A 25,956-nucleotide genomic window follows, 5' to 3' on the forward strand; every position below is an offset into this window, starting at 1 on the left:
TCTTTCAAACTGTGTTCCTGGGTTGCAGGCATTTTAGGGGTGACTATGTTGGGTTGGGGGACAGCAGAAGGGTGAGGGCCTAGGTCCCCATTCTCCCTCTTCCACCAAAGCAGCCCAGCTTTTTGTCTGTTTTACATATGAGGATCCTCCCCAAGATTCATCTAAAAACAGAGCTTTAAACTAAAAAGTATGGAAACTTCTGAGTCAGTTGATTTCTCTCTTAAGGGCCCTTCTGGCTTTGATCTACAATTCTGTGATCACACAGGTGTGTGCACATGAATATGGATATATGTGAATTCCTGGAATATTCCTTGGCTCAGGACTTAGTTGTGTCCTCAGATAACCAGGTCTCCACATAAAGGTCTTCATGTTTTCCCTATTTTAGTCACTTTAACCAACTCAACCTTTAATGCATCCTTACCCTGTATAATCCCTGGTAACAAGCAGGCTTATCTTGTTCCCACCTAGTGAATAAGATGCTGTGGCTGTGCTTAAATCAGCTAAAACACCATCCATATTGGGGGAAAAACCCCGCTAGCATTAACTTATCCAAGTACATTTGAAACCTGGGAGATGGGTACCTGTACACTTGAAAATCTGTAAACACACATGCATTCCCCCCACAGGTGCCCCCTCTTGACACAGAACTGTAAGAGTCAGGCAGGGGCTCACGAACCAACTTCTCTCAGTCGGGGATTTAGAGTAAAATGCTGGTACTTCGTGGCAGAAGGTCAGGGGCCCCCAGACTGGGCTGTGGATACGCAGGTTCAGAAGTGTCCTTCCTGGCCTGGGGTTAGTTGGTCTTCCAGAGCGTTCATTCATCTTAACTTTGCCCTAACCAGCTACCCTCAGGGGTGACCCCTGGCCAGGGCTACTTCAGAGCAAGAGCCAAAGGTCAAGTCAAAGTTCGGCCTTTCACTGCTTCCTTGTGAGGGGCAGGCCCTTGTGGATGGAATTCTTGGCTGACTTGAAATCACAGCAGCTTTCTTTTACATGATCATAACCTTCCTGACCGGGGAGAGTCGGGCAAAGACTGAAGCGAGCCCATTTTTTGATGAAATGTCAGCGTGAGCATTTACAGCCTTATATAATAGGGCACCCATTGACTGCTTGGTGAAAAGTGAATCAAAGTCTAAACATATGATAAATTGGAAACCTACTGGGAATGGGGAAAGGAATATTCTTGTTAATCCTTCACTCATTCACTTGCGACTGCTTCTTATTGCCAAGCGCATACCAGACAAAGGGATGCAACAGAGAATAAGACAAGTGCGGTCCTTGCTTTCAAGTTGCTTAAGGTCTACTGAGAAAGGCCAATATTACCCAAGTTATTGTAGAGCCAAATAAGTGAAGCAAAATCTGACCCTGGATCTCCGAGAAGGCTTCCTAGTGGACGCAACGAAGCCTGAAAGAAGAAGAGGCTTGGGTTGGGTGAAGAGCACAGGAAGAACTTTCTAAGCAGAAAGCACGCACGCACTAAGGTTCAGAGTCAGAGCGACTGAAGACAGTAAGTGAGAGGAAACACCTGTACACGCCTGCCTGCATTCAAATCTCAGCTCTTACGCCTCCTAGCTGTGTGACTTTAGGCAAGCTACTCAACCTCTCTGTGCCTCAGGATCCTTCCCTGCAAAATAAGGGTTATTATAAGTATCTATCTCATGGGGCTGTTGTGAGGATTAACTGCATTAACATACATCAAATTCTAAGCACAGTACCTGGCACGTAGTAAGTCCTCACTTAGAGCCCCTTGACTCACGGGGCTCCATGTTCCTCCCATTATAGTATCTGCTTTTCTCATTTAAAAAGAAAGCCAAGTAAGGAAGCAAAGACGGACGCCTTACAGTTACACATTACCCCGACCTCCTGTCAAAACTGGTGCTGAGGGGTCTGTCTCTGCTATTTGTAATCTGGCATGGCCAGAGGGTTCCATGTGCTGGAAGAGCAATTGCAGTCGCCGTCTTGTATATCTGACATAGTCCACTGCCTCAGCATGGAAGGGGCCATTCCAAATCAGCGAGGTGTGCTCGGCTGGCAAGAGAGAAGGATGCAAACACCGAATGCTGGAGTTGAAGGGAGCAGCTCCTCCCTTAGGATGCAGGGAGCCATGTGGCTTTGAGAATTTTGTTTTGATACCTCTGGACTGCAGAGAGAGGCAAGAAAACTAGAACCGTAAATCACACATCTGGAAAGGTCTTTTTGATAATTTATACCTTTTGAAAACATTGTACCAAATCTTGAACAAATTGAGACCCTCAAAAAAATATAATTATCTCTACAAATGATAATAAGTCAGTGGCAGAGTTAGGATGAGACCCCAGGCTTCTGCTGCACTCACTCTTCTAAAGCGTGACATAAATTAACTCATTTTATCTTTATCTTGTGAGGTGTATATTAATATTCCCACCCTCAGATGAGGAAACTGAAGTACAGAGAGGTCAAGTGACTTGCTCAAGGTCACACAGCTAGTGAGTGGCTGAGCTGGAGTTCAAACCCAGGTAGTTTCAGGAAGAAAAGAGTTTATTTCTCAACTTGGCTTAATTATAACGCTAGGCCTAACAGTTGCAAAGGTTTCCTCCATCTGGGCAGTGTGGTCCATTGGAGAACTAACCTAGTCATTAGAATTAGAGAGGTTTGAGTTCAAATTCTAGCTTTAGCCACACGACCTCGGAAAAGTTCCTTCAACAACTTGAATCTCCTTTTTCTCACTCAGAAAATGGGAATATAGTCTCATCTTTCTTGGAGGGATGCAGGAACTCCCACAGGTCTCTTGAGTACATTATTCTAGAACATGGGGTGTGAGTGCAAAAAGTAACGTAGACTCAGCTTTGCCCGACGGGGCGCTGGGACCATCTAGGAAGTTGGCATCCTTTGGGATCTGGGATTTGGCTTTCTACCCACCCACGTCCTCCTTCCGTCCAGAGGCTCTCTGCAGCGTCAGCTCTGGTCGTGGAAGTTACCCAAGCGTTCTCACTGGTACAGCAGAGGGAGGTGAAGGCAGAGCAAGAGAGGGAAAGCCGTGGGGAGGGAGAAGGGGAAACTGCAATGAGCCCCATCAGTGAAGAGAGACTCTGGGAGGGGCACGGGGAAGGGGGAGGGAGGGCTTCTGAGCCACTCTCTCTGTCTCTGTTTCTTTCTTTTACACAGACAGACACACACACGCACACACACCCACGGGCACACTGTGGAAACTGAGAGGCAGGAGTGACAGGAAAAGAAGCAACAAAGAACAGAGCAAACGCTTGCTCCAAATTCCAGCCCAGCTCTGCTGTTTACCTTCTGAGGGACCTCACGAGGTCCCTTCGCTTCCCTGGACCTTGAGTGCCCATTTTGTAAAATAAAGGGCTGAGTGAGACGAGCTCCCAGGGACCCTGCAGCTCCAGCTCTCTTGGATCCTTCAAACCAGGGCAAAGACACACTCTTCACAGGACCACTGGCCGCATGGATGCACCGTCATGAGCCGTCCCAGATGCCCTGCAGCATCAGAGGCCTCTGAAGTCTCTGAGTGCCATGCTCTGGTCGTTCAGGTGGCCGTTTAGGGGGCTGGCATTACTGTCACACTTTGTGATTTTTCTCTGGCATTCTTTTAAACCTTTATTTACATGTTTCAATCTAGCTGGAAGACAAGGCCATACACTTCCAGGACAAAAGTCAAGCCGTGTGCTTCTTAGTGCTTCTTGTATGAACAGATGCCATGCTCGGCATGCGGACACGACTGATCCACATTTGATGTTTGTTTGGTTGGCTGTTAGAACCACCTCCTCTGAGAGGGCAGTGGGGGAACAGGGAGGTGTCCAGGTGGAGGAACAAACACCAAGAGCAAGCCAGGTAGGTGTTGCCAAATACACAGAGGCTGCTTTGTGGAAGGGCAGCAGACGAGTTCTGCAAGGTTCCCCAGAGGGCAGATGGAACCAGGAGTGATGAGAGGGCAACACAGGGCCGACTGGGCCCCGTTCGAGGAAGACCGTGGAAACTGTCAGAGCGCTTTGAGAAGAGAAAGGGCTGCCTCCGAGGAATGAGCTCCCCATCACTGGATGTTATTCAAACAAGAGCCAGATGGATGGGCTTCTGTTAGGGGTGTGGTAGAGGAGATTCCGGCCCTTTATGGGAAGTGGATTAGAAGCCATCCGAGGCTCATCTTTATCCACTCATTTGCATATTCATAACCGTATTCATATTCCCACTATGTCTGCGTCTTTTGGCATAGACACCAGGATTTTGCCTTTAAGTGCATGTGATATGTGGGTACAAACGTTGTTTATTTCCTGAGAATTCATTTTACGCCTTCATTCAGTGACTTTTTAAAGAACACCTGTTAATGCAACTCACTTTGCCAGGCACTGGGGATTCATGAGTGCACCAGGCAGACACGGTCCCTCCTCCAGGAGCTTACAGACAGCAGGGAGGAAGACATTATGTAATTGGGAATCAGTTGCAGATGAGATTTCGTCTGGTGGGGGAGGTGAGGGACCTCAAAGATAGTATCTTGTCCCCAGATGTTGAGTCTTCTTTCTCTACTAATAATAATTATGATGCTGGTGATGACAATAATTATTCTGGTGGTAATTACTAACACATACTGAGGGCTTATTTGGGGCCTTATATTACTATGAACACTTTATAATGTTTTATCTCACCTAGTTCTCATGATAGCCCATGAGGGGGTAGATAATATCACATTATTCCTTTGTTTTTTTTACAGATGCGGCAATGAAAGCTCAGAAAGGGTAGGTAACTTCACTAAAGTCACACAATAATAAGTATAAAGCTAGAATTCAAACCCAGATCTGTCTGAGCCCAGAGCTACCCTTCCCAACTACTGCACCAGCTGCCTAATGGAAGGCTACAGAAACAAAACGTGACTGTGTGTGGTAGTGAGACAGAGGGAAGAGAGGTGCAGAAGAAAGTGGGTGAGCCTGACCTTCCAGGAGGTGTAGACAGATTCCTCACCATAGGGGAGCAAGGAGAGGAAAGAACAGTCTCTTCTCAGGACTGACACAGCAGGGGAGCAGCAGCATGGAGCTGGGGCCTGGGTGAGCTGCCACGTGGACCAAAACTTCCAGCTGTACCACTTCACAGAGTCCATCTGCAGCCACGTGGTGGAAATGGCTGACTGCCCTTGTCCCTGGATACCCCAATAAGACCTGAGATAACCCGACTTCACCACCTCTCCCTCCGCTTCCTTATATGCTAGAAATTATACATATAAGGAAATTCTATCAGTCTATAATGGGGAAGGTATCCAATAGGAGTGTGAGAGCCTGTGTGTAAATTTCAGGTCTATTGCTGCAATTGTAAGCCAGGTTTAAGCTCAAGCTCTCTTGTCAGGGGCCCCCCACGCTTGCACCTCCCCCAACTCCCCCATGCTCTGCAGTCACATGGCACAGTAGTAAGAACATGGGCTTTAGAGTTCTATTGTCCGGGAGGGGAAGCCCAGCTGCATTATTTTATAAACTTTGTGACTTTGGAAAACTCTCTAATCTTTCTGAACCTCAGTTTCTTCATCTGAAAAGTGGGGGTAATACTATCAACCTTGAGGACTCTTGTGAGTGTTTAATAGAAATGCATTTAAGTGTTCATCGTAGTGTCTGGAATGTAGCAATCACTTGATGAATTGTAGTTATTGCCATGTTATTGGTTTTTTTAGGGGTTTAAGGAATTCTAGTTCAGTGGTTAAAGTGGTTTGACATCCTTAGTCTGGTTGTCCTATTCTTATACAGACATTACTTGTCTTTTGTCAGATTTCTGAGAGCCAAATTCCATTGACTAGGTACCTTCCTTCCTTCTCTGCAGCTCAGTCTTATAACGTCTCTGAGCCTCAGTTTTCACATCTGTAAAATGCGGATGACAAATTCTACCTTGCTTATTTCACAGAAGTATTGTGATGTTCAAAACCCAGTGGTGTGATTCATGTGAATGCGTCACATAAGCTATAACATGGCCTGAAAATGGGAGGGATTGCTATTATTATTTTTGTTATCAACACCCCAGGAGGCACCATAAGGTCCACATCCAACATCTTCACTGTTTCTCAAACTGGAGTCTGGTGGACCCTTTATAAATTCTCAGAGGTCTGCTAGTTCTCTACAAGAATTTTTATTTTTTGTTTTGTTAATTTTTTTGAGAAACATTGGCCCTGAGCTAACATCCGTGCCCATCTTCCTCTACTTTATATGTGGGACGCCTGCCACCGCATGGCTTGATAAGCAGTAGGATAAGTCTGCGCCTCGGATCCAAACCCATGAACCCCAGGTTGCTGAAGCGGAGAGTGTGAACTTAACCACTACATCGCCAGGCCAGCCCCTCTACAAAAATTTTAAATGTTGTGCTTTTTTATTTCAGTGAAACTCTAATCATCATTAATAACCTGGACGTTTGTCCGATGATGTGAGCACTCATGCTTGCAGCCCCCTGGACTGAAGACTTCAACCATCAGGGCAGCGCTTCCTAAATTGGCTCTGCAGAGGCATTGTGGGGGCCACAGGTTCTCTGTGCTGAGAAACACTAGTTTGTTCTCAGATTTGCTGCTGATGCATCGCAAAGGTAAAAGCTGTCACTCTGGAGAGCTCTGGCTGGGAGATGGCTGCTCTGACCACAGCCTCAGAGCAGGGAGTGGACTCAGAGTCAGTGCCAGGTTTGGAGGAGGACTGACAGTCAGACTGGACAGGTGGGCCCTCTACTGGGCTCGAAGGCTAAGGGGCTTCTTTAAGAAATAATGGTACATATTTTAATTTAGGGAGTGTGATACCTCTTTGAACTCAAAATATGTACACACAGATCATTGGAACAGAATTGAGAGTCAGGAAATAAACCCACACATCTGTGGACAGCTCTTCTTCGACAAAGGAGCTAACAATGTACAATGGAGAAAGGAAAGTCGCTTCAATAAGTGGTGTTGGGAAAACTGGACAGCTACATGCCAAAGAATGAAAGTAGACCATTATCTTACACCATGCACAAAAATCAACTCAAAATGGGTTAAAGACTTGAATGTAAGACCTGAAACCAAAAGACTCCTGGAAGAAAATGTAGGTAGTACGCTCTTTGACAATGGTCTTAGCAGTATCTTTTTGAATATCATGTCTCCTTAGGCAAGGAAAATAAGAAAAAATAAACAAATGGGACTACACGAGACTAAAAAGCTTTTGCAAGGCAAAGGAAACCATCAACAAAACAAAAAGACAACCCACCAACTGGGAGAAAATATTTGCACATCATATATCCAACAAGAGGTTAATTTCCAAAATATATGAAGAACTCATACATCTCAACAACAAAAAAATTAACAACCTGATAAAAAAAAATAGGAAGAAGATAAGAACAGACATTTTTCCAAAGAAGATATACAGATGGCCAAGAAGCACTTGAAAAACGTTCAATGTAATTAATTATTAGGGAAATGCAAATCAAAACTATGAGATTTCACCTTACATCCATCAGAATGGCTATAATTAATAAGACAAGAAATAACGAGGGTTGGACCCTCATACACTACTGATGGGAATGCAAACTAGTGCAGCCACTATGGAAAACAGCATGGAGATTTGTCAAAAAATTAAAAATGGAAATACCATATGATCCAGCTATTCCATTTCTGGCTATTTATCCAAAGAACATGAAATCAGTACTTCGAAAAGATATGTGCACCCCTTTGCATAAAAAAGGACAAAATCATGCCGTTTGTGACAACATGGATGGACCTTGAGGGGATTATGCTAAGCGAAATAAGCCAGACAGAGAAAGGCAAATACTGTATGATTTCATTCATATGTGGAAGATAAACAAACACATAGACATGGAGACAGAGTGGTGGTTACCAGAAGGGAAGGGGGTGGGAGGAGGGCAAAAGGGGTAAAGGGGCACAGGTGTACAGTGACAGGTAAAGACTAGACTGTTGGTGGTGAATGCAAAGCAGTCTATACAGAAACTGAAATACAGTGATGTACACCTGAAATTTACACAAAGTTATAAGTGAATACAACGTCAATAAAATAGTTTTAAAAAAGGAAAGAAATAATGGCAGAGTTCACTGATTTCTGCATGGTTCAAGTTCACTTTATGGGCTTACCAATGCTATGGAACAATAGTTACACATCTTTCCTATCATATGTAAAATATGAACACATATATCAGCATATATTTGCATATATACATGCAGGCACTATGTGAGTCTGGGCAGATGGTAGATTTAGTATAAGCAGTAAGAATTCCCCACGTATGCAGAGCATTTTTACCTTTTCAAAGTGTGGTGGCGTTCAGCCACATATCTGGTCTCCTCAATGAGCCTATGAGCACGCAGAGAAGGAACTATTATTCCCAATCGACAGGGAAGAGCGTTGAGGGTGCAGGGTTGCCCAAGATCACAAAGCTAGCTGAGAGTGGCGTCTGTGCAAAAAGCAGGGTTTTGTTTGACTCTCTGTCCACAAAGTTCACCTCTCTGACCCACAGTCTCCGTCCTTCCTCTCTTCTAGCAGCCTTCCAAATCTGATTATTGAGGCTGAAAAGCATCCCTTCAAAGTGATCTGTTAGAAGAATGCTGTTGGCTACTCTGAAGCTCCTGCATTCAGACGGGGACAGACAGAAAGAATTGCAAAAAAAAAAGTGTCCCTCCCTCCTTTTGTTAAACCTTTCAAAAGCTTCCTTGGTTTCTAACGCTATAATTACACCCTAATCACAATGCTCTGAAGGAGGGGGTCAGTTCCATGCAGCAGTGGGCTAATTATGTGGCAGAATTTCTAAAAATTATCATCTTATAAATTGCGTTATTCCTCTGAAGGAGGAAGAAAAACACACACCACATACTCAACTATGTTTCAAACTGAATTAATTAGTAATTTGAAGCCTAATTATCAACTAATCTATTGAAACATGCAAGGCTTTTGTATTTAGATGGTATATGCAATTTGCATCCTATTAGCTGGCAGTTGTAAGGATTTGAGAGCTCATTAGGTCAGAAGAAAAAGAATGCAGATCAGAAGGATACAGAAACCCAAGGGGCTGACTTAGTGACGCTCTGACCAAGGGGTCAGTTGCTAACAGATGGAGGCTGGCGATATAATTACCTGGGGTGTTTCATTGGCTCTGAGGCTGTCGATGTGTAATTTCTATCTTACCCTGGAGAGATGGTTATGCTTGCCCCCACCCTTGTTCTGTGTATTCTCAAGCAGCAGGATGCCCACATGGTCTGTACTGAGAGACGTCCTGGAGTAGCTGAGAAGGCATTGGATGCTGCCCGCTAACTTTGACGCTAGGCCTAGCTCTATTGCTGACTTGCTGTGTGACCCTGGCCAAGTCACAACACCTTCTGTTTCCCTCCAAGCAAAGGAGATTTAGCTGGAGCTGACTTCCAAAGTCCCTTCTAGCACTAAGGCTCTGGGATTTGAGGAATGTCAAGGATTTGCTTCATTACAAAGACAAAAATTTCATTGTTGCAAACAGCTCTTTAGGGTGAGACTCTGTTTCACCAAAAAGTCTCCAGACATCCACCCACTATTTAAAATGCAAATACCTATGAAAAAGTAACGTATTTACCCATTCATAGCTGTGTTAACCTATCTCAATTAGTCCTTTTTATTTCTAGTCCTCACCCTGAAATATTGGGACAGCCAAGGAGGAAGTTTTGACGGGGAAAGAAGTTGTAGGCAAGGATCTGTCTAAGCCCAGAGATCCAGCCAGAAAGAAAGAGGGACAGAGATTAAGAATTAGACAAGATGCTTTGGTCTCACTTCTGGATTCTTCATTTTGACATTTACATACACACAGATCCTGTGCCTTTGTCCTACTAATGACCTTTATTCCCAAAATAAGTAAAGAATATCAACCTTTTGTTCAATTAATAATTAACATTACTCAGAAATAATCAACACAAAATAACATGGCTAAAACTGAACAAGATCTAATTTGCTGTAGACAAAAAGCTAAAAATCACATCTTAATGGAAACACAGCTAATTGCAAAGACGGGCCAGGATAATAAACAAACTTTGTAGAAAAAGTTGCCGTTAAGGAAATCTGACAATTGCTCAAATTGTCACATGGCAAAATTTTTGATTTATTAAAATGTGATGTGAGATGGCAGCCACTTTGGAAAATAATTTTGGAGCTCCTCAAAACACTAAACACAGAGTTATCATATAACCCAGGAATTCCACTTCTAGGTATTGATGGGGCTGAGAGCAGGCCGCTCCAAGGTGTGCCACTCTGGTATGCCGACTATTTCGAGCTGAAGACAATGAAGCCTCAAAAGACCCAGAAAGAGCATCTGACCTTCCCCCAAGCTGCCTAAAGAAATTTAAAATAAAGGTTGTCTCCAGGACAGGCCATCACCGTAGATAACTATCTAGGACACTTGGGGGGATCCTTGCTAAGTCCACTCTTATCAAAGTCCTGCTTATCAAACTTCTGCATTCCATCTCTATGACAATTGTCTTTCTCCCCCTTGAAGCCCCAGATCATTATGTGCTCCTTGTCCGTAGCTGAGGGTACTTAAATGGGTGGACTCAGCCAGACGGCCGAGTTACTCAGTTTACCCTGAGTTTCTCCCATGTATACATGCTATTAAATTTTGTTTGATTTTCTCTTGCTAACCTGCCTCTTTGATTATTTGACCAGCCATAAGAACCTTGAGGAAAGGCGGTGGGGGGAATTCTCCCACTTCCCCGACAGTATATACTCAAGAGAAAAACTTATACCCAAATGTTCATAGCAGCAATATTCATAACAGTCAAAAAGTGAAAACAACTCAAATGTCCATCAACTGATAAATGGCTAAATGAAATGTCGCATATCCATATAATGGAATATTATTTGGCAATAAAAAGGAATGAAGTACTGACACTTCCTACAATATGGACAACCTTGAAAACATGGTGCTAAGTGAAAGAAGCCTCACAAAGGCCCACACATTGTATGATTCCATTTATATGCAATATCTAGACTAAGCAAATGCATAGAGATAGAGAGTAGATTGCTAGCTGCCTAGGGCTGGGGGAATTTGGCAGGTGATGAAGAGTGACTGCTAATGGGTATGGGGTTTCTTTTTGGGGTGATGAAAAGTTTTAAAATGAGATTGTGGTGATCGTATCACAATTCTGTGAATATACTAAAAACCATTGAATCATACACTTCAAATGGATGAACTCTATGGTATGTGAATTACATCTCAATAAAGCTCTTTAAAAAATAGGACTAAAGGTGAAACAAAATTACTTTTGGCTTTGGAAAAAAACTGCTGGAAGAATGAAACTTCATGATGAAAAAGGTAGATGGGCAACACGTGACCCAGGAAAAGCAGACTTGCCACAAATAATGGCCACAAAGGAAAACTCATAATGGTGCATATTACTAGGTATGATTTAGTATGTACAAAAAGTTACTCTATGAATCATCTTTATCACATGGAAAATAATTGCACTCAGTAAAAATAAATGCAATACATTAAAATGAAAACAAATTTTGTTTAAAAAAAGACAGCCTATTGATGCCACATAGAAAAGTGAATAAAAACTAAATTGATAATATTGTGCATGCTGGAAAATTGTTTCTGGTTAAAAATTTGTCGATACTAATATCATTGTGATTTAAATGTTTGTATTTATAAATGGTAAAACTATCACTGGTGTCAAAATAGAGGGTTAGAAACAGTGGGGTCAAAGTATCTTGTATCCATTCAAAGATGTGGTGATGTTGGGGCTGGCCCCGTGGCTGAGTGGTTAAGTTCGTGCGCTCCACTGCAGGCGGCCCAGTGTTTCGTTGGTTCGAATCCTGGGCGCGGACATGGCACTGCTCATCAAACCACGCTGAGGCAGCGTCCCACATGCCACAACTAAAAAAGGACCCACAACGAAGAATATACAACTATGTACCGGGGGCTTTGGGGAGAAAAAGGAAAAAAATAAAATCTTTAAAAAAAAAACGAAGATGTGGTGATGTTGTCCTTATTGCTGATTAAAGCCTTCTCCTCTAGCATGATCTCTTTCAAGGAAGGTTAGCGGTTCACCAACAGTGTCCCATGGTTTGACAAGTGGGGATGTGGAGGGGGAAAGGTAAGCCTAGTATTTGCAGTTCTGAATTGCCCCTTCTACCCACTGGGTTCCCACCAGCCAGGGACCACAGAAGCAAGCTAGGGCCCCAAATACAAAAAGACCCACAGTTTGAGAGCCTGCAGTACACTCTACTCACCAGATTTGCAAGGATATAGTGGTAGCCAATGCCATTCTTCTCCAGCTTTATAATCTACAAAACACAATGGGAGGAGATTCATCAATCATACTAACAATTAAAGCTAAAACAGCAGTAATAATAGCAACTAACATTACTGGAGTACTTACAATGTGCCCAGTCCTATCCTAAGCACTCACACTACAATATCACAACCATCCAATGATGGTGGGCATTGTTGACCTCCTCGTTTTAGAGATGAGGAAGTGAGGCATAGAGAAGTTAAATAAGCTCCCTAAGGTTACCTAGCTATTAAGTGGCAGATGCAGGATCTGAAATCAGTTTTATCTGATTCCATGGGTAGAGTACTGTTATCATAACCCCGAGGATACAGCTGAAGTGCTCCCATCTCTCGCCTTCTTCCATAAAGCCTTCGCCATAGATGGAGGTTCTTCCCTGGTGGGAATCTTATGCTATGTTGAATTCCCTGTCACAGTCATAACAGTATCTACTGCTGGGATGGACAGATGGGTGGACAGAGGGTCAGATGGGTTGATGGTTGATTCCGTCCCAGTTCTTGACCTTCAACTCTGTGCATGAACCATATTCAGATGCAGTTCCTTTTTTCCCTGAATTTTGTGCCTTCTTCTCTAAACCAGTTGGATACTCAGACACTATTGAGCCACTGGACCCGGAAGCTGGAAGAGAGTGTCAGGATCATCTAGTCTGACCCCTTACTGTACAGATGGGAAGTCTGGCCCCAGAGAGGAGAAGTGATTTGCCAGATCTCACAGCAGCCTGGGAGCAGTATCAGGACAGGGAACTGACTTTTGGAAGCCTTTCCATAGGATGTCTGATTATGCTGAATCATTAAGAGCCAGGGTCCCCAAACACTCCTTCATCCTCAATGTGTAGACTGTCCCTAATCACTGCAGACAGGAAAAAAAAAAAAAAAATGTGGAAAGAACTATCCAGAGGTTTGCTCGAGCATCCAGACTCACCACCCAACAAGGAATAGCTAAGACCACAGGCCTTGGGTTAGCCCTAGCTCAGCCTACAAATTAACTTGATATATTTCTTTATTTTTTTTTTAATCATCAGATTGGGGTTAGTACATTCTGCCTCTCCCCCTTCACTGTTGCAAGGAGGGATAAAACATATGAGAAGCACTTGGGCTTCTTCTCTAACTGAATAAATTTTCAAGGTTATTAAAATCCACATTCAGACATCTACTTAATTGGATGTATGTGCATAGCAGCTCACATATTTTTTTGTGTAGGGAATAATTAAATGCAAGTGCACACAATGAATGCTCTGAAAAAGTGGTTAGAATGTGAAATTCTAGACCGCGGAGCTCAAATACTATTGGGATGATAGTTTTATTAATAATTCTTCATTACTTTTTCATCTTCTTGTCAAATGGTTTGCTTCCCTTTCAACAATGAGATACCTTTCTCAAAAACCTATTCAGCTTCTAATAAACACAGCAAATAAAAGATATTTTAAAACCCGCCACCTTCAGGCAGTGGATAAGTATAGTCTCCGCCAGACGAAATTACAGGTTGAAATATAGGAAACAGCTGATAATTGATGACTTTTGACTTTTGATAAACATGAGCGATTTTGTATGGTTCAACGTAACACTAACCTTCCCACCCATCTACTCACCTACCTACCCATCGGCCTACTTTCCATCCTCTCCTACCTTCCTTTCACAAACCTTTATCAAGTGCTTACTATGTACAAAGCACTGTGCTGGGGATAGAGTTGAAAGTGAAATGAGCCTGATGCTTGCCCTCCCGGAGGTCTCAGTTTACTGGGAGGAGACCCATGCTAAACAGATAAAGAGATAAATGCACACAGCTTGACAAACTGAGAAAGTTGTTATAAACGTGATGTACAGTTTCACTCGGAGCCCATTGCCTCGCTGACCCCATTCCTTCAAAGCTCATTTCCAGTGGATTGCCTTAATTCACAATCTTTGTGTCTGGAATGCCCTTTCCCATTCTCTCTGATTATTCATAACCTGTGTGGCTGAGCTCTCTTTCCAAGTACTCTGTAAAACCTTCTAGAGATTAATGAATTCAATCAACAAATATTTATTGAACATGGATTATATGCCAAACATTACATTACATGCTAGGGACAGCAATGAACAAGTGAGGCAAGGTCCCATGCCCTCATCGAACTGAGTTGACATTTCAGGAGGGAGCCAGATGGTAAATATATAAACAGATAAATGAACAAGATTTCAGCAGGTGAGAAGCACTATGAAGATAACAAAACAGGGTGACGTGATGGATGACCTGGTCCTGGTCTCTCTCATCTCTAACTCACTCTGAACTTAATGACTGTATTATATAATTTGGTGTTTTATATACTGATAAAGCATTATATTCTAATAACTTTGTTCCCTGCTCACAAACCTTCACTGACTCTCCAACATTTAGAGAATAAACCCCAAACTCTTTAGAATGGTTTCCAAAGATAGTCTTGAACATGTGTTCATCTCCCTATCATTGTCTCCCAGGAGACACCTGTGACCCTCCAATCGGCCTCTGTGAACCATGACACTAACATGCCCTCTGGGCCTCCCTACATGCCCTTACCTCCGGCTCAAAGGCTCTATCCAGCCAATGGCTACCTGTAGATATCCAGACCCATCTCACATTTGGGATTTTTCTTAGAGCCTTCATTGATTCCTTACTCTTTCCATTCATTCAAAAAATATCTATTGAATACCACCTAGGGGCCCAGCACTGTTCAAGGCACGTGGATGCAGCAGGGAGGAAACTAAAAGAAAAATCCCTGCCCCCACAGAGCCCATATTCTAGTTGGGGGGCTGGAGACAGAGGTGTGCAATTCATTCTCCATTTGATTTTGGAATCACTGTCTCCTTCTTTAGATTAGGCAGAACATTTGCGTTAGACTGAAAAGATCCCAGTTACTGTTAGATAGTCTAGAATGATGCTAAGATGTCAGACTTCAAGTCAGGAGATGTAAATTCTAGACTCATCCTTGTCACAAACTAGTTGTCTGAACCCAGGATGAATCATGCAACCAATTTGACCATCAGTCCTCCCATCTGTCAAATGCAAATACAAGTGGTAAATCAAATGATCTGTAAGATCCCTTCAGCTCTTTGGCTTTACTTTTCAGATCAGAAGAATCCAACAATTTAAAAAGGTAATATACTGCCATCTAAAATACCCATACAAATAAGTCACTTACATACAAGTTTGTCCTTTGAGGGAGGAGGTAGCTATAGGCAGCAGAGGCTGAAAAGCTGCGTTTTTAAGAGGTTGGTCCCTGTAGCTAGACCAAGGTGGGTGTGACTCCTGCCTTTCTTATATGCTAGTTGTGACACCTTGGGCAAGGATAATCCCTTATTTCTTCATTTATAAAATAGAGGAACTGATGGAAGCTGTTTGATAGAGTTGATGTGAGGATGAAGTAGATTATGCACAGAAAGGGCTTGGCACAGTGTCTGGTGTATGGTAAGCACTCAGCAAATGGTAGCAACGGCTGTTATCTTTACTATAGAACAATACAGGACAAGTCATCAGCTTACGACATGATCAATGATCATTCATCACTTTTTCTGTCTCTCGTCTCATCTAATCTTTTTATCAGTTTTGTAGAACAGAGGCCTTCATTCCTATTTTACAGATGAGGACCCTTATGCCCAAAGAGGGAGTGACTCAAGAAGCCAGTACTAATTGGCACTAGGAATAGCAAAAATAAGCAAATGCTTGCATATATCACTTTCTACGGGGCAGGCTCTGTTCTAAGTGCTTTACATGTATAGATTTTTTTAACCCTCACAAGAACCTTCTAAAGGTAGCTATTATTATTATTATTATGCCCATTTTACAGATCAGGAACCTGAGATGTTGTAGAAAGCTTAGAAACCTGGCCGAAGGTCACAGAGCTAGTAAATGCTAGAGCTAGGAATTTACCCACTAAATTCTCTTAACCATTACCCCATACTGCCTCACTTAAGGAGAATTCAAATCCCCTGACTCCAGCTCAGAGAACTTCTATCTCAATGGAAACAATTTTTGCTGGTTTCTCTTCCCGAGAGGGAGGCCAGATCCACACTTTGTAAAGTAGAACACAGAGTTAATGCCTTAAAGAATCCTTGACTTTCAAAATCCTGCCTGTTCAGTTGCTGAGGCCTCTGAGTGAGTGCATAGCTGGTGCTGAGATTCCCTGTGGGGGTCCCAGGGGTCTTGAGGCCCATTAACAAGCTTTGTCATGTCGTTAAGTACCTAAAACTATCATCGTTAATTATTTAGCCCTGTCCAAAAATGGCTGCAAAATCTACTTCCTTGCTAGCTTATCTGAATACACAGATGTAATTTAAAGAAACGAATGGTCTACACAAAAGCTTGCTACTTCTGTGGTGGGCACATGCTTTAGTTATGAGAACTGGAGGAACCGTGGCTTAGAGACATCTGGCTAAAAACTGTTGAGGTTACAGCATCCTTTCATAGAATGTGCAATCAATTGATTTCTCAGACACATGAGTGTGTTCAAGGAAACGGTAGAAAGAGGGGTGCCTGCTGCCTCCTTAGTCTCTTAGAACAGGTCAGTGGGCTGAACAGATGAGAGGCCAAAAGCTAGATCAGTGAGTGACAGAACTCAGAGCAGAACCCAGAGCTGAACCCAGGAATCCGGCTCTATAGGCTGTCTTCCTAATGTGATGGTGCTTCACAAACTCTGAAATGCAATGTAATTGGATTTTCAACAATAAAGGGAAGCTTAGGAGGGAAGTTTTTGGTCAACTGATCCGAGAACCATTTGAAGCCCTATGTCAAGCCTCCCATTGTTTGTGCTATTTCATAAAATTTCAGAATTAAATTGTATGAGTTACAGACCGTAAGAAGGAAGGCATTGGTTTCATCTAGTCAAGACCTCACTTTGTAACACCCAAGGCAAAATGTTGTCCAGCTCCCTCTTGAACCATCTCTCCCCGCCACCAACTATCTCCACCTCCCCCACTCCGAGCCTTTTCTGCACTCACTACCTGGCCCAAGATAGCATTGAGGCGTTCCGATTCACAGTCCACCACGACTAGTCGCTCCTTTTTCTTCTCTAGGTCCTGAAAGAGCATTCGGTATCCCTCCTCCGTGGTCGTCAAAATGTTCACTGCTGTCACCTGCCAGTTCTTCTCTGCAGCTGTGTCCAGGACTTTCTGCAGGACTGACAAACCTGGGGGTCAGGTGAGTAGGACGGAAAAGTGGCAATCAGGATACACAGGGACCACCCCATCTCCACTAAGCACCCACCTCCCTGTCTCCCGCCCCCCCTTCACGAAGCTCAGCTCCAGGTTTCTCCGACAGTGCGAGTCTGAGCTCGCTGAGGGCAGGCGCTGGGTCTCTTTTTGAGTTTCTGTTTCCAAAATATAGTAGGCAGTAGAGTTAGTAATTAAACATATAATAGGAGGCTCAAATCCTGATGCTACCATATTACTGGTTAAATGACTTTGTACAGGCTAATTAGCTTTTCTAAACTTCAGTTCTTCAATGGTAAAATGGGAATGCCTATCATGCCCACCACACACTGTCATCATGAGGATTAAATGAGAATGTCTGATACATGGCAAGAGTTTTTAAATTATTATTATTGGGCATTTAATAACTGCTTATTAAACGTGCCAACTTGATATTTAAAGAGCACCTAATAACTGTCAATCAAATTCACACATGCTCAATATATATCAATACCTAATACTTCGCCTCTTACACACTAGCTGTTCATCCATGTGGACTAAAGCACTTTCTGCTGATTTGTGGCTAAATGAGAGAGGAGCCCACTACTCAGTGCTGCTTAGTTTCATCTTTGAGACACAGCTGCTGCATTAGCTTCCTACAGCTGCTGTAACAAATTACCACAAGCTCAATGGCTAAAAACAACACGCATTTATCATCCTATACGGCCAGAGGTCAGATGTTTGAAATGAATCTCCCTGGGCTAAAATCAAGGTGTCAGCAGGATTATGTTACTTTCCAGAGGTTCTAGGGGAGAATATTTTCTGCCTTTCTGACTTCTAGAGGATGCCTGCATTCCTTGGCTTATGGCCCCTTCCATCTTCAAAACCAGCAGGGACTGGTCAAGTCTTTCTCACATCAGATTCTGAAATTGACTCTTCTGCCTCCAATTTCCACATTTAAGAACCTTTGTGATTACTTTGGGCCCAGATGAATGATCCAGGATAACCTCTTTATGTTAAGGTCGGTTGATTAGCAACCTTAAGTCCATCTGTAACCTCAATTTCTCTTTCCATTTAACATAACATATTCACAGGTTCCAGAAGTTGGGCCATGGACATCTTTGGGGGGGGGAAGTAGAGGTCATTATTCTGCCTAGCTCAGATGGTTATTTCACTCTTGCATTATTCACCAACCTTTGGTACATATATTATTTCTGTCTCCCTGTAACACTGCTAATCCTCCCCGCGGGAGCCAATGGGGTGCCTGGTCTCAAGAATCCCCTGTAGATTGATTCTGTTATGTCTTCCTATCTTTGTTTTGTTCTCAGTACAAGTTGTTTGGTGTGCGTAAGCCTCACATTTACTGAAAGTTGACTATGCATCTGGCACTGTTCTACTCGCTTTCCTGTCTTCAATTCACTTAATCCGGTGAGGTAGACACCATTATTACCCTTGTTTCACAAATGTGGAAATTGAGGCTCAGAGAGATTTTGTCATTGGCCCAAGGTCACACAGCTAGCAAACGGCAGAGCTCCGTCCTAGCTCAGAGTTCTGAGGTAGAGGAGCTCTTTCAAGAGTGTGGGTGCTCCTGCGGGGCCCCAGAGGTGATCCTGCATAATCAAAGTTACATTTTTCTGGCTTTGCCACTTCCAGGCCTCAAGCTTCATTATGCAGCAAGGCTGTCCTGAAATAGCCCTTCTACAGGTAATCCTCACAATGGCTGCTGTCTGAGAAGGGAAATCATCAAAATACAGAGAGGGAAGGGAAAATTGAAGAAAACAGAGTGCCTCTGGTCTCTCCTGCTGGCTCCTCATTGAGTAACGGCTGCTTAGCTCCTCCTGAAAAACCATTTGACAAGCCAGTCTCCTCCTCACAAGTCTTCTAAGCCTTCCTACAGGCAACCTCCTGTAAAACCTCCCTTTTGCTTAGGGTGAAACTTCTCTGCCTCAGTTTCCAGACCTTGCATCATGATCAATTTATTTGTTTACACCAATACTGACTAAGTTCATATAAGACTATTTAGTATACAAGGGGAAGGTAGGACAGTACATTGTAACACCACAGAAGTTAGAAAAAAGAGGAGAGTTCCCACTTAAGGATCAGGGAACAGAGAAAGTGGTATCTGAGCAGGCTGCAAAAGAGAAGGATTTGCATATGTAGATTTGAGAAGGGAAGTACATTCCAGAAACCAAGAACAGCATGAATAAAGATGCAGAGAAGAAAAAAGTATAGGAAATATTTGAAAAATGTGATGTAAAATTCAAAATTTAGGTGGAGGCAGAATTTGAAAGGCCTGGGAGGTTGACAATGATGACGGCGATGATGATGATGATGATAGCAGCTAATATATAGAGAGGACTTCGAGCATTTGTCATGTTGTAGGGACTGACAAGCACTTTCTAGTCATTATCTCATTTAATCCTCACAACAACTTTATGAGGTAGAGACTTGTTTTATCTTTATCACAGAGATGAAGAAATGCAGGCATAGAGAGTTTTATCCCCATTACATAAATGGTCCAACTGAGGCAGAGAGAGCTTGCTCAAAGTCAGACAGCTGGAGAAGAGAGAACACAGAATTCAGATCCAGGTCTGTCTGACTCCAGAGTCTTTACTCCCAACAACCATGCCTTGAGCCATGAGCCACTCAACTGAGGTCCTTAGGTTTTGAGTCTGGACTCAAGAACCATGGAAGCCTCGTGAGCTGTAGAGTGACATGATGCGTTAAGAGGATTACTCTCTCAAAGGATGTGTTTCCATACTGTGAGTTAGAGATTAGCCACTGAGAAATTGGTCCATAATAATAAAGCATTTCTGGATCATTCCCCTATGCTTTTCAGGAGGCAGGGAGGCATCATTCTCCTTCCTGCTGGTAATTTTCTCTCCATCCCTCAACAGTCTCCCTCCCCGAACTGCTGGCTTACCCCGGTCGGCATCATAAATGTAGACAAATTTCTGCCACTTGTAATGGTCGATGATGCTGATGAGGGCATCCTGGAGCTCAGGGCGCAGTTGAAGGACAAATTGGTTGGATGTGTCAACGGGAAAGCTCGGCGTAATGAAGCAGACATGGAGGGCCCCGCAGAAGGAGGTTAGCATGTTGACAGTCCTCCGTTCATAAAACCCAAAGATGGCATAGACTCCTTTGGAGAACTGGGAACAGACTGGAAGAGGAGAGAAAAATTAGTGGATAGAAGGTGCTGTAAACAAGCTGTCAGATGGTTCCAAAACTAATCCATCCACTAGTCCATCCAACTGTTCATCCATCCTACCCATCTATGCCTCCCACTCACTCATTCATCAGTCTAACCCACCCGTCCATCTGTCTAATCCAACATTTATTAGGTGCTTGTTCCATGCCAGATGTTGTCATGGTTATTAATTATAGATATATACAAAGTAGTTTCATATGTTATCTCATTTTACCTCTGCAACTACGCTGATAAGGTAGGAAAGAGATGACTGAGTCATCTGTTAAAGGGGAAAAACCAATGCCTGGGAAGTTAATAAACATGGCTCAGGTAGGACAGCTAGGACATGTCTGAGTTAGGCAGATATCTGAACCCCAATCCAGTGATCTTTCCACAACACTGCCCGTCCCTTTAGGGCAAAGCATAAAAAGATGCTACAGGAAGAAGGAGGTTGGTCAGCTTGCTGCTGATACATGCTTAAGAAAAAAAACGTTGGTTTTCCCAGCCCAGCCCTTAGCTTTCAGTGCACGTTTCTCTGCTGATGTTCATTTTATATTTGTACATCCTGCTAGCTGGCTTTTCAGGTCCCCCAGTGTATCAGCCATAGTAATAGCTTAGCTGTGTGAACAGCCCCACAGGAGCCAGTTTGTAAGATCCCAATGCAGTTACCAATCCTGGTTTGTGGCTGGTTACACTGCTAGTTAGAATATAATGCTAAAAAGACCAAGGTCATGGGGCCAAACTCCAGGTCAGTCAGCCACTAAACTTCATTTTAATATATAATATAGGATGAGGACTCATAATCTTTGCCCCAGTCAGGTGATCAACCCCAATGCCATCCTCAATGCCTGAAATTACCCTTCTGATATGGATGGTGAGGCAGACAAGCCATCCTCATCACAATAACAGTGTTTCAGAGTGCTGTGCAGTCCTTTCATATATATTAGGCAATTTAGTTCTCATCACAACCCTGCAACTTTGGTACTACCTTTTTTTTTTTTTAAGATGAAAAATGAATGCTCTTAGATCCTCTTCTCTCTTTACCACATCACCTACTTCCATGACCCCACGTTGCCTTGTACATGGGGTCTCAAATTATGCTATATAAGCATTGTCCAAATGTATCCCATGAAACGTTAGTCCCACAAGATGCTCCTTAAAAAAGAAAAGTCTTCTTTGCTCAAATAAATTTGGGAAATGGCACATACCTTGTCCTCATCCTGGAGGTCCATACTGTACACAAACTACACAAAAGATTGTGAGGGATCCTGCTGAACTTCAACCCAGGTTTTGTCAAATCTATTTGCCCCCATGACCCTTTATTGGTGAACACCTTTAACTTGTTATTGAAGAAACTGTGGGTCATGCTTCAAGAAAGAATGTGGTTAACCACTGGTACCCAGTTGCCTATTGTGAGTCTCAGTTCTCAGTCAGACCCTAGAGATAATGGGCTTGAAAGATCACTGTCTCTTAAAGATTGTAAATGAACCACACAAGTCATCCAACTCCCACTGAAATGAGCATACCATCTACAGGAAACCTGGCAGGTGCTCATCATCACCTGCTTGCATACTTGTAGTTACTGGGCACTCACTACCTCTCAAGGTGCCCAGTCCACTGACTGATCACTCTTTGAAATCAGAACTTCATGGAATACCTGCTCTTAACCCACTCCACAGCCCTCCTGGCATCTGAAGATGGTCCTCATGGACTCTAGCTATACGGCATTTGGTTTGCAGCAGCGAAATCTATTCTCTACCCAGAAGACAGAGGAATCTTTCCAATTAAAAAATAAAACCAAAAGAAAACAGATAAAACACATTGTTTCTCTTCCTTCTGCAAAACTTCTCAAAAGACTTGAGGCTTCCCACTGCACACAGGAAAAGTCCCCAAACATCTGGCCATGACTCGGAGCCTGAATAACCTACCCCTCTGCCGCCTCCTACCTTACACCACTTCTTCTCCTTGCTCCCTGCTCTAGCCACATCGGCCTCCATTCTGTTCCTCAGGGCTCCAATCTCATCCTGCCTGGAAGACTCTGCACCCAGCTGTTCCCTTCCTCTGACTGCAATGCTCTTCCCTTACCTCTTCGCAGGGATCGCTCCTTGTCAGCAGTTGTATCTCAGCTCAGATCTCACCTCCTGGAAGAGACCTTCCTTCATCGTCTCTTCTAAATAGTGACTCCACCCTCCCCTCACCCCTTATAAGTCTCTGTCATATCACCTTGTTTTATTTCTCATACTTTAATTATTATTATTTGAAATCATTTGATTTTTTACTAGTATATTTCTGTGGCTGCTCAGGTCAAGGTTAATTCCCTGAAAACAGGGGTGTCATTTGTGCCCCAACACCAGCAAAGTGCCTGGGACAAGGGAGGTGATTAATAAATACTTGTTGAATGAAGGACTGAATGATGAGTGCTTGGAGAGAGGGTCAGATGACCCACTGTAGGGGATGAGGAGGAGCTGGACCCAGAGATCACTGTTAGGTCGCTCTGGACCTGCTCCCCTGTTCTGGGTAGGTGTCTTCTAAAGTAGCTATTTATCCTTCGCCTCTCATACTGTCTTCTCGTTCACTCGAACGAGGACCTCTTTCTGTTTGCAGCAGACAATAGGCAGTCTTTAAAAGTCTATTGTACAATCTACACAGAATTCGAAATATATTATCACGTACATCCAAAAGCTATATAATGTTATAACCCAATGTTACTGCAATTAAAAAAAAGTTGAAAAAAAAAGAAAGAAAATGAGTGAAAAAAAAAAAAGTCTATTGTAATTGCCAGAATCAAGATTGTCATAAATAAGGATTTCTCCACCAGGAAGCATACACTGTATATTATTCTCTCCATGTTAAATATAGATTTGTCAAAAAGCACAACCCATCTTACTGGGTGAAGAGTATATGGGGAGCACATAAACCCTGTTAAAATATTATAATACGCTCTCTACGGTATTTTTAGGACTTCTTCTCCCCTTGCTGTAATGAAATATTACCCTGTGGGATATAAATCTTATGTTCCAGACCTATTCCCTCACGTCGTCTACTTGGTTTCACATCTTTAGTTGGGCCTCTGGGACCCTCAAGGCTGACGTTTCTTGCTGGAACTTTAGAAGTACAGGAGGAAAGGATAAGATGGGGGTGGAAGAAATGGGATAGGTAGACATGATTGAATCCTTAGACACACAAAAGGCCAGGATTCCTTTTCCTCCTCAATTTTCTCCCCATCTTGCCCTTTTGCAAACTCTCTTCCCTTAAATTGAGTGTCTTATCTCTAGGGCTAAGAGGTAGATTTACCCACTGCTCCCCGAAAGAGCATGGGTGGAGGTTGCCTGGCCTAGAGTGGATCCTGGCCCCCAGAATCACTCAGCATTTGACCTTCAAGCTGCCTCCTCATTTCATTTCATTTTTGTATTGTTTTTTTTGCTGAGGAAGATTGGCCCTAAGCGAACATCTATTGCCAATCTTCCTCTCTTTGCTCTGAGCTAACGACTATGCCACTCTACCTCTATTTTGTACGTGGGTTGCCGCTAGAGCATGGCCACTGACACATGGTGTAGGTCCGTGCCCGGAAACTAAACCCAGGCTACTGAAGCAGAGCACACCGAACTTAACCACTAGCCATGGGGCCAGCCCCTGGCTTCTCATTTCATCTAAGCCTGAGTGGCAGCAGAAAGCGGGGGAGGAGGGGAGGGAGAGGGGGCAGAAAGAGACTCTGCATGCCCAAGGCCTGTGGGAGAATACAGTCATTGGTTAAATGTTGAGAAATATAATTAGTTGCAGGGCATTTCTTTAAATCTGTCACAATAAATGTTCAATCAGAGGAGAAAATGTGGTCTTATCGAAGAAACACTAGACCAGATGCCAGAAGACCTTCAGGATTCTCTTTTTGGTTGTATCACAACACAGTACTTATGTGACCTTGAGCAAATCTTATGTTCCCCCTGGGCCTCAGTTTTCCCGTCTGTAAAATGATGGTTTGGACGACATAATATTTAACGTCCTGTCAGGCTCCAAGATTCCAAGCAACACTTTATTACTTGCTGGTCAAACTTTAGCAACCTCCAGCGTGCTTTTTTAAACCCAGAAATTAGTTAAAGGCTCTGAGTCCTTGGATCTGATTGTGACAGAATCCTCGCACTAAATCTAGATGCATCTGGAGTCTTGAGTTTTGTTTAGGATGCAATTTTTAACCTGCAGTGTGAGTTAGTTACTTAGTAGAGAGTAGCTGAGAGGAGCCACGTCAGAAGGGGGCTAGAGGTTGAGATGGTATCGTCAGACACAGCAAGCAGGAGGGAAGCAACAGGAACATGGGGAAGCAGCATCAGAATTCTGCTGGGCCTGGTCTCATCAGAGACTCTCACGCTGACGTTGAATCAGAGTAGGCTGGACTACGTGCGGTATCCTCCACTGAAGAAAGCAGTGGTGCATAGAATGCCTCTGATAGTAAGAATTAAGCGCTGACATTTGAGTCCTTGCGAAGTGCCAGAAACCATGCCAAGAACGTTCCCTTGCAATAACCCCTTTCATCCTACAGGTAGGTTACAAATCTGATCACACGGCTTGAGCGCTTGACCTCTGTGATGTGCCACTCCCTGCCTCCCCTCCCCCTGCCCTGCCAAATGTTGGAAGGAAACAGTCTTGGCACATGGGTCAGCTTCAGTGTCTAGGAAATTGTCTCAGGCAGTACACTACCTTTCCCTGTCGCCAGATAAAGAGGCGTTACTGCATTAAGGTCTATTGATAGTAACCAAGCAAAACTGAGTGCTGTGCTCTGTGCATCCCCCTGTCATCCCTGGGAATCAGGAAGAGCACATATACACACATCTGTTCTTGGATTGGTCCATCCATCAGCCCATCCACCCACTCATCCACCCCTCGACCTCCACTCTGCCACTACCACTCACGAGACACTGTGTTAGGCAGTGGAGATGCAGTGGCAACTAGGCAGACCCTGACCTCAAGGATTGTCACCTTGACAAGGGGAGAGATTGACAAGTAACCAGACAGTAACACGTCAGTATAAGTGCTGTGGCCGGGATGAGTATTTGGGGACCTCAAAGGAGGCTTCCAAGAGGAAGTGCCAGGTTCAACACTGAAAGATAAGCAGGGATCAGCCGGGAGAGGGGTATAGTGCTGTTGCATGTGCATAAAGACTATTCCAGGGAGAAAGAACAGCTCCAGCAAAGACCTGCAGAGAGAGAAAAGACACTGCACATGTAGGGAGCCCTGCCAAAGTGTCAGCTTCGGAGGCCCCCGCCTCCAAGAGATTCTGTAGCAGAATGTGTCCAACAATCAGAGCGAGTGAAAAATGAGGCCAGGAATTCCCTCTTGGGGAGGCAGGAGGGCAGGAACTGCAAGGGCAGGAAAACCCACACGCCGCTCGGGGGTGGGGGCTG

At 43.6% G+C, this 25,956-nt stretch overlaps 1 protein-coding gene across 12 annotated transcripts in view; it reads right to left on the bottom strand.

Annotated features, from left to right (window-relative positions):
• The window catches only part of GRIA1 (glutamate ionotropic receptor AMPA type subunit 1), a 289,359-nt gene that overhangs the window by 117,264 nt on the left and 146,139 nt on the right, over window positions 1–25,956 (bottom strand). For 5 of the 12 annotated variants that reach the window (XM_001503618.7, XM_001503619.6, XM_070233013.1 and 2 more), the window contains exons 3-5: window positions 20,294–20,533; window positions 17,185–17,369; window positions 12,177–12,230 (exon numbers count right to left, since the gene is read on the bottom strand). In XM_001503618.7, the coding sequence (XP_001503668.1) occupies window positions 12,177–12,230; window positions 17,185–17,369; window positions 20,294–20,533 (479 nt within the window). Of the gene's footprint in view, window positions 1–12,176; window positions 12,231–17,181; window positions 17,370–20,293; window positions 20,534–25,956 lie in introns of all 12 variants that reach the window. The other 7 variants (XM_070233009.1, XM_005599272.4, XM_014730560.3 and 4 more) reach the window with 3 other exon arrangements.

This window comes from Equus caballus, chromosome 14 (genome assembly GCF_041296265.1).
Source record: "Equus caballus isolate H_3958 breed thoroughbred chromosome 14, TB-T2T, whole genome shotgun sequence".
In the NCBI taxonomy this organism is placed as follows: domain Eukaryota; kingdom Metazoa; phylum Chordata; class Mammalia; order Perissodactyla; family Equidae; genus Equus; species Equus caballus.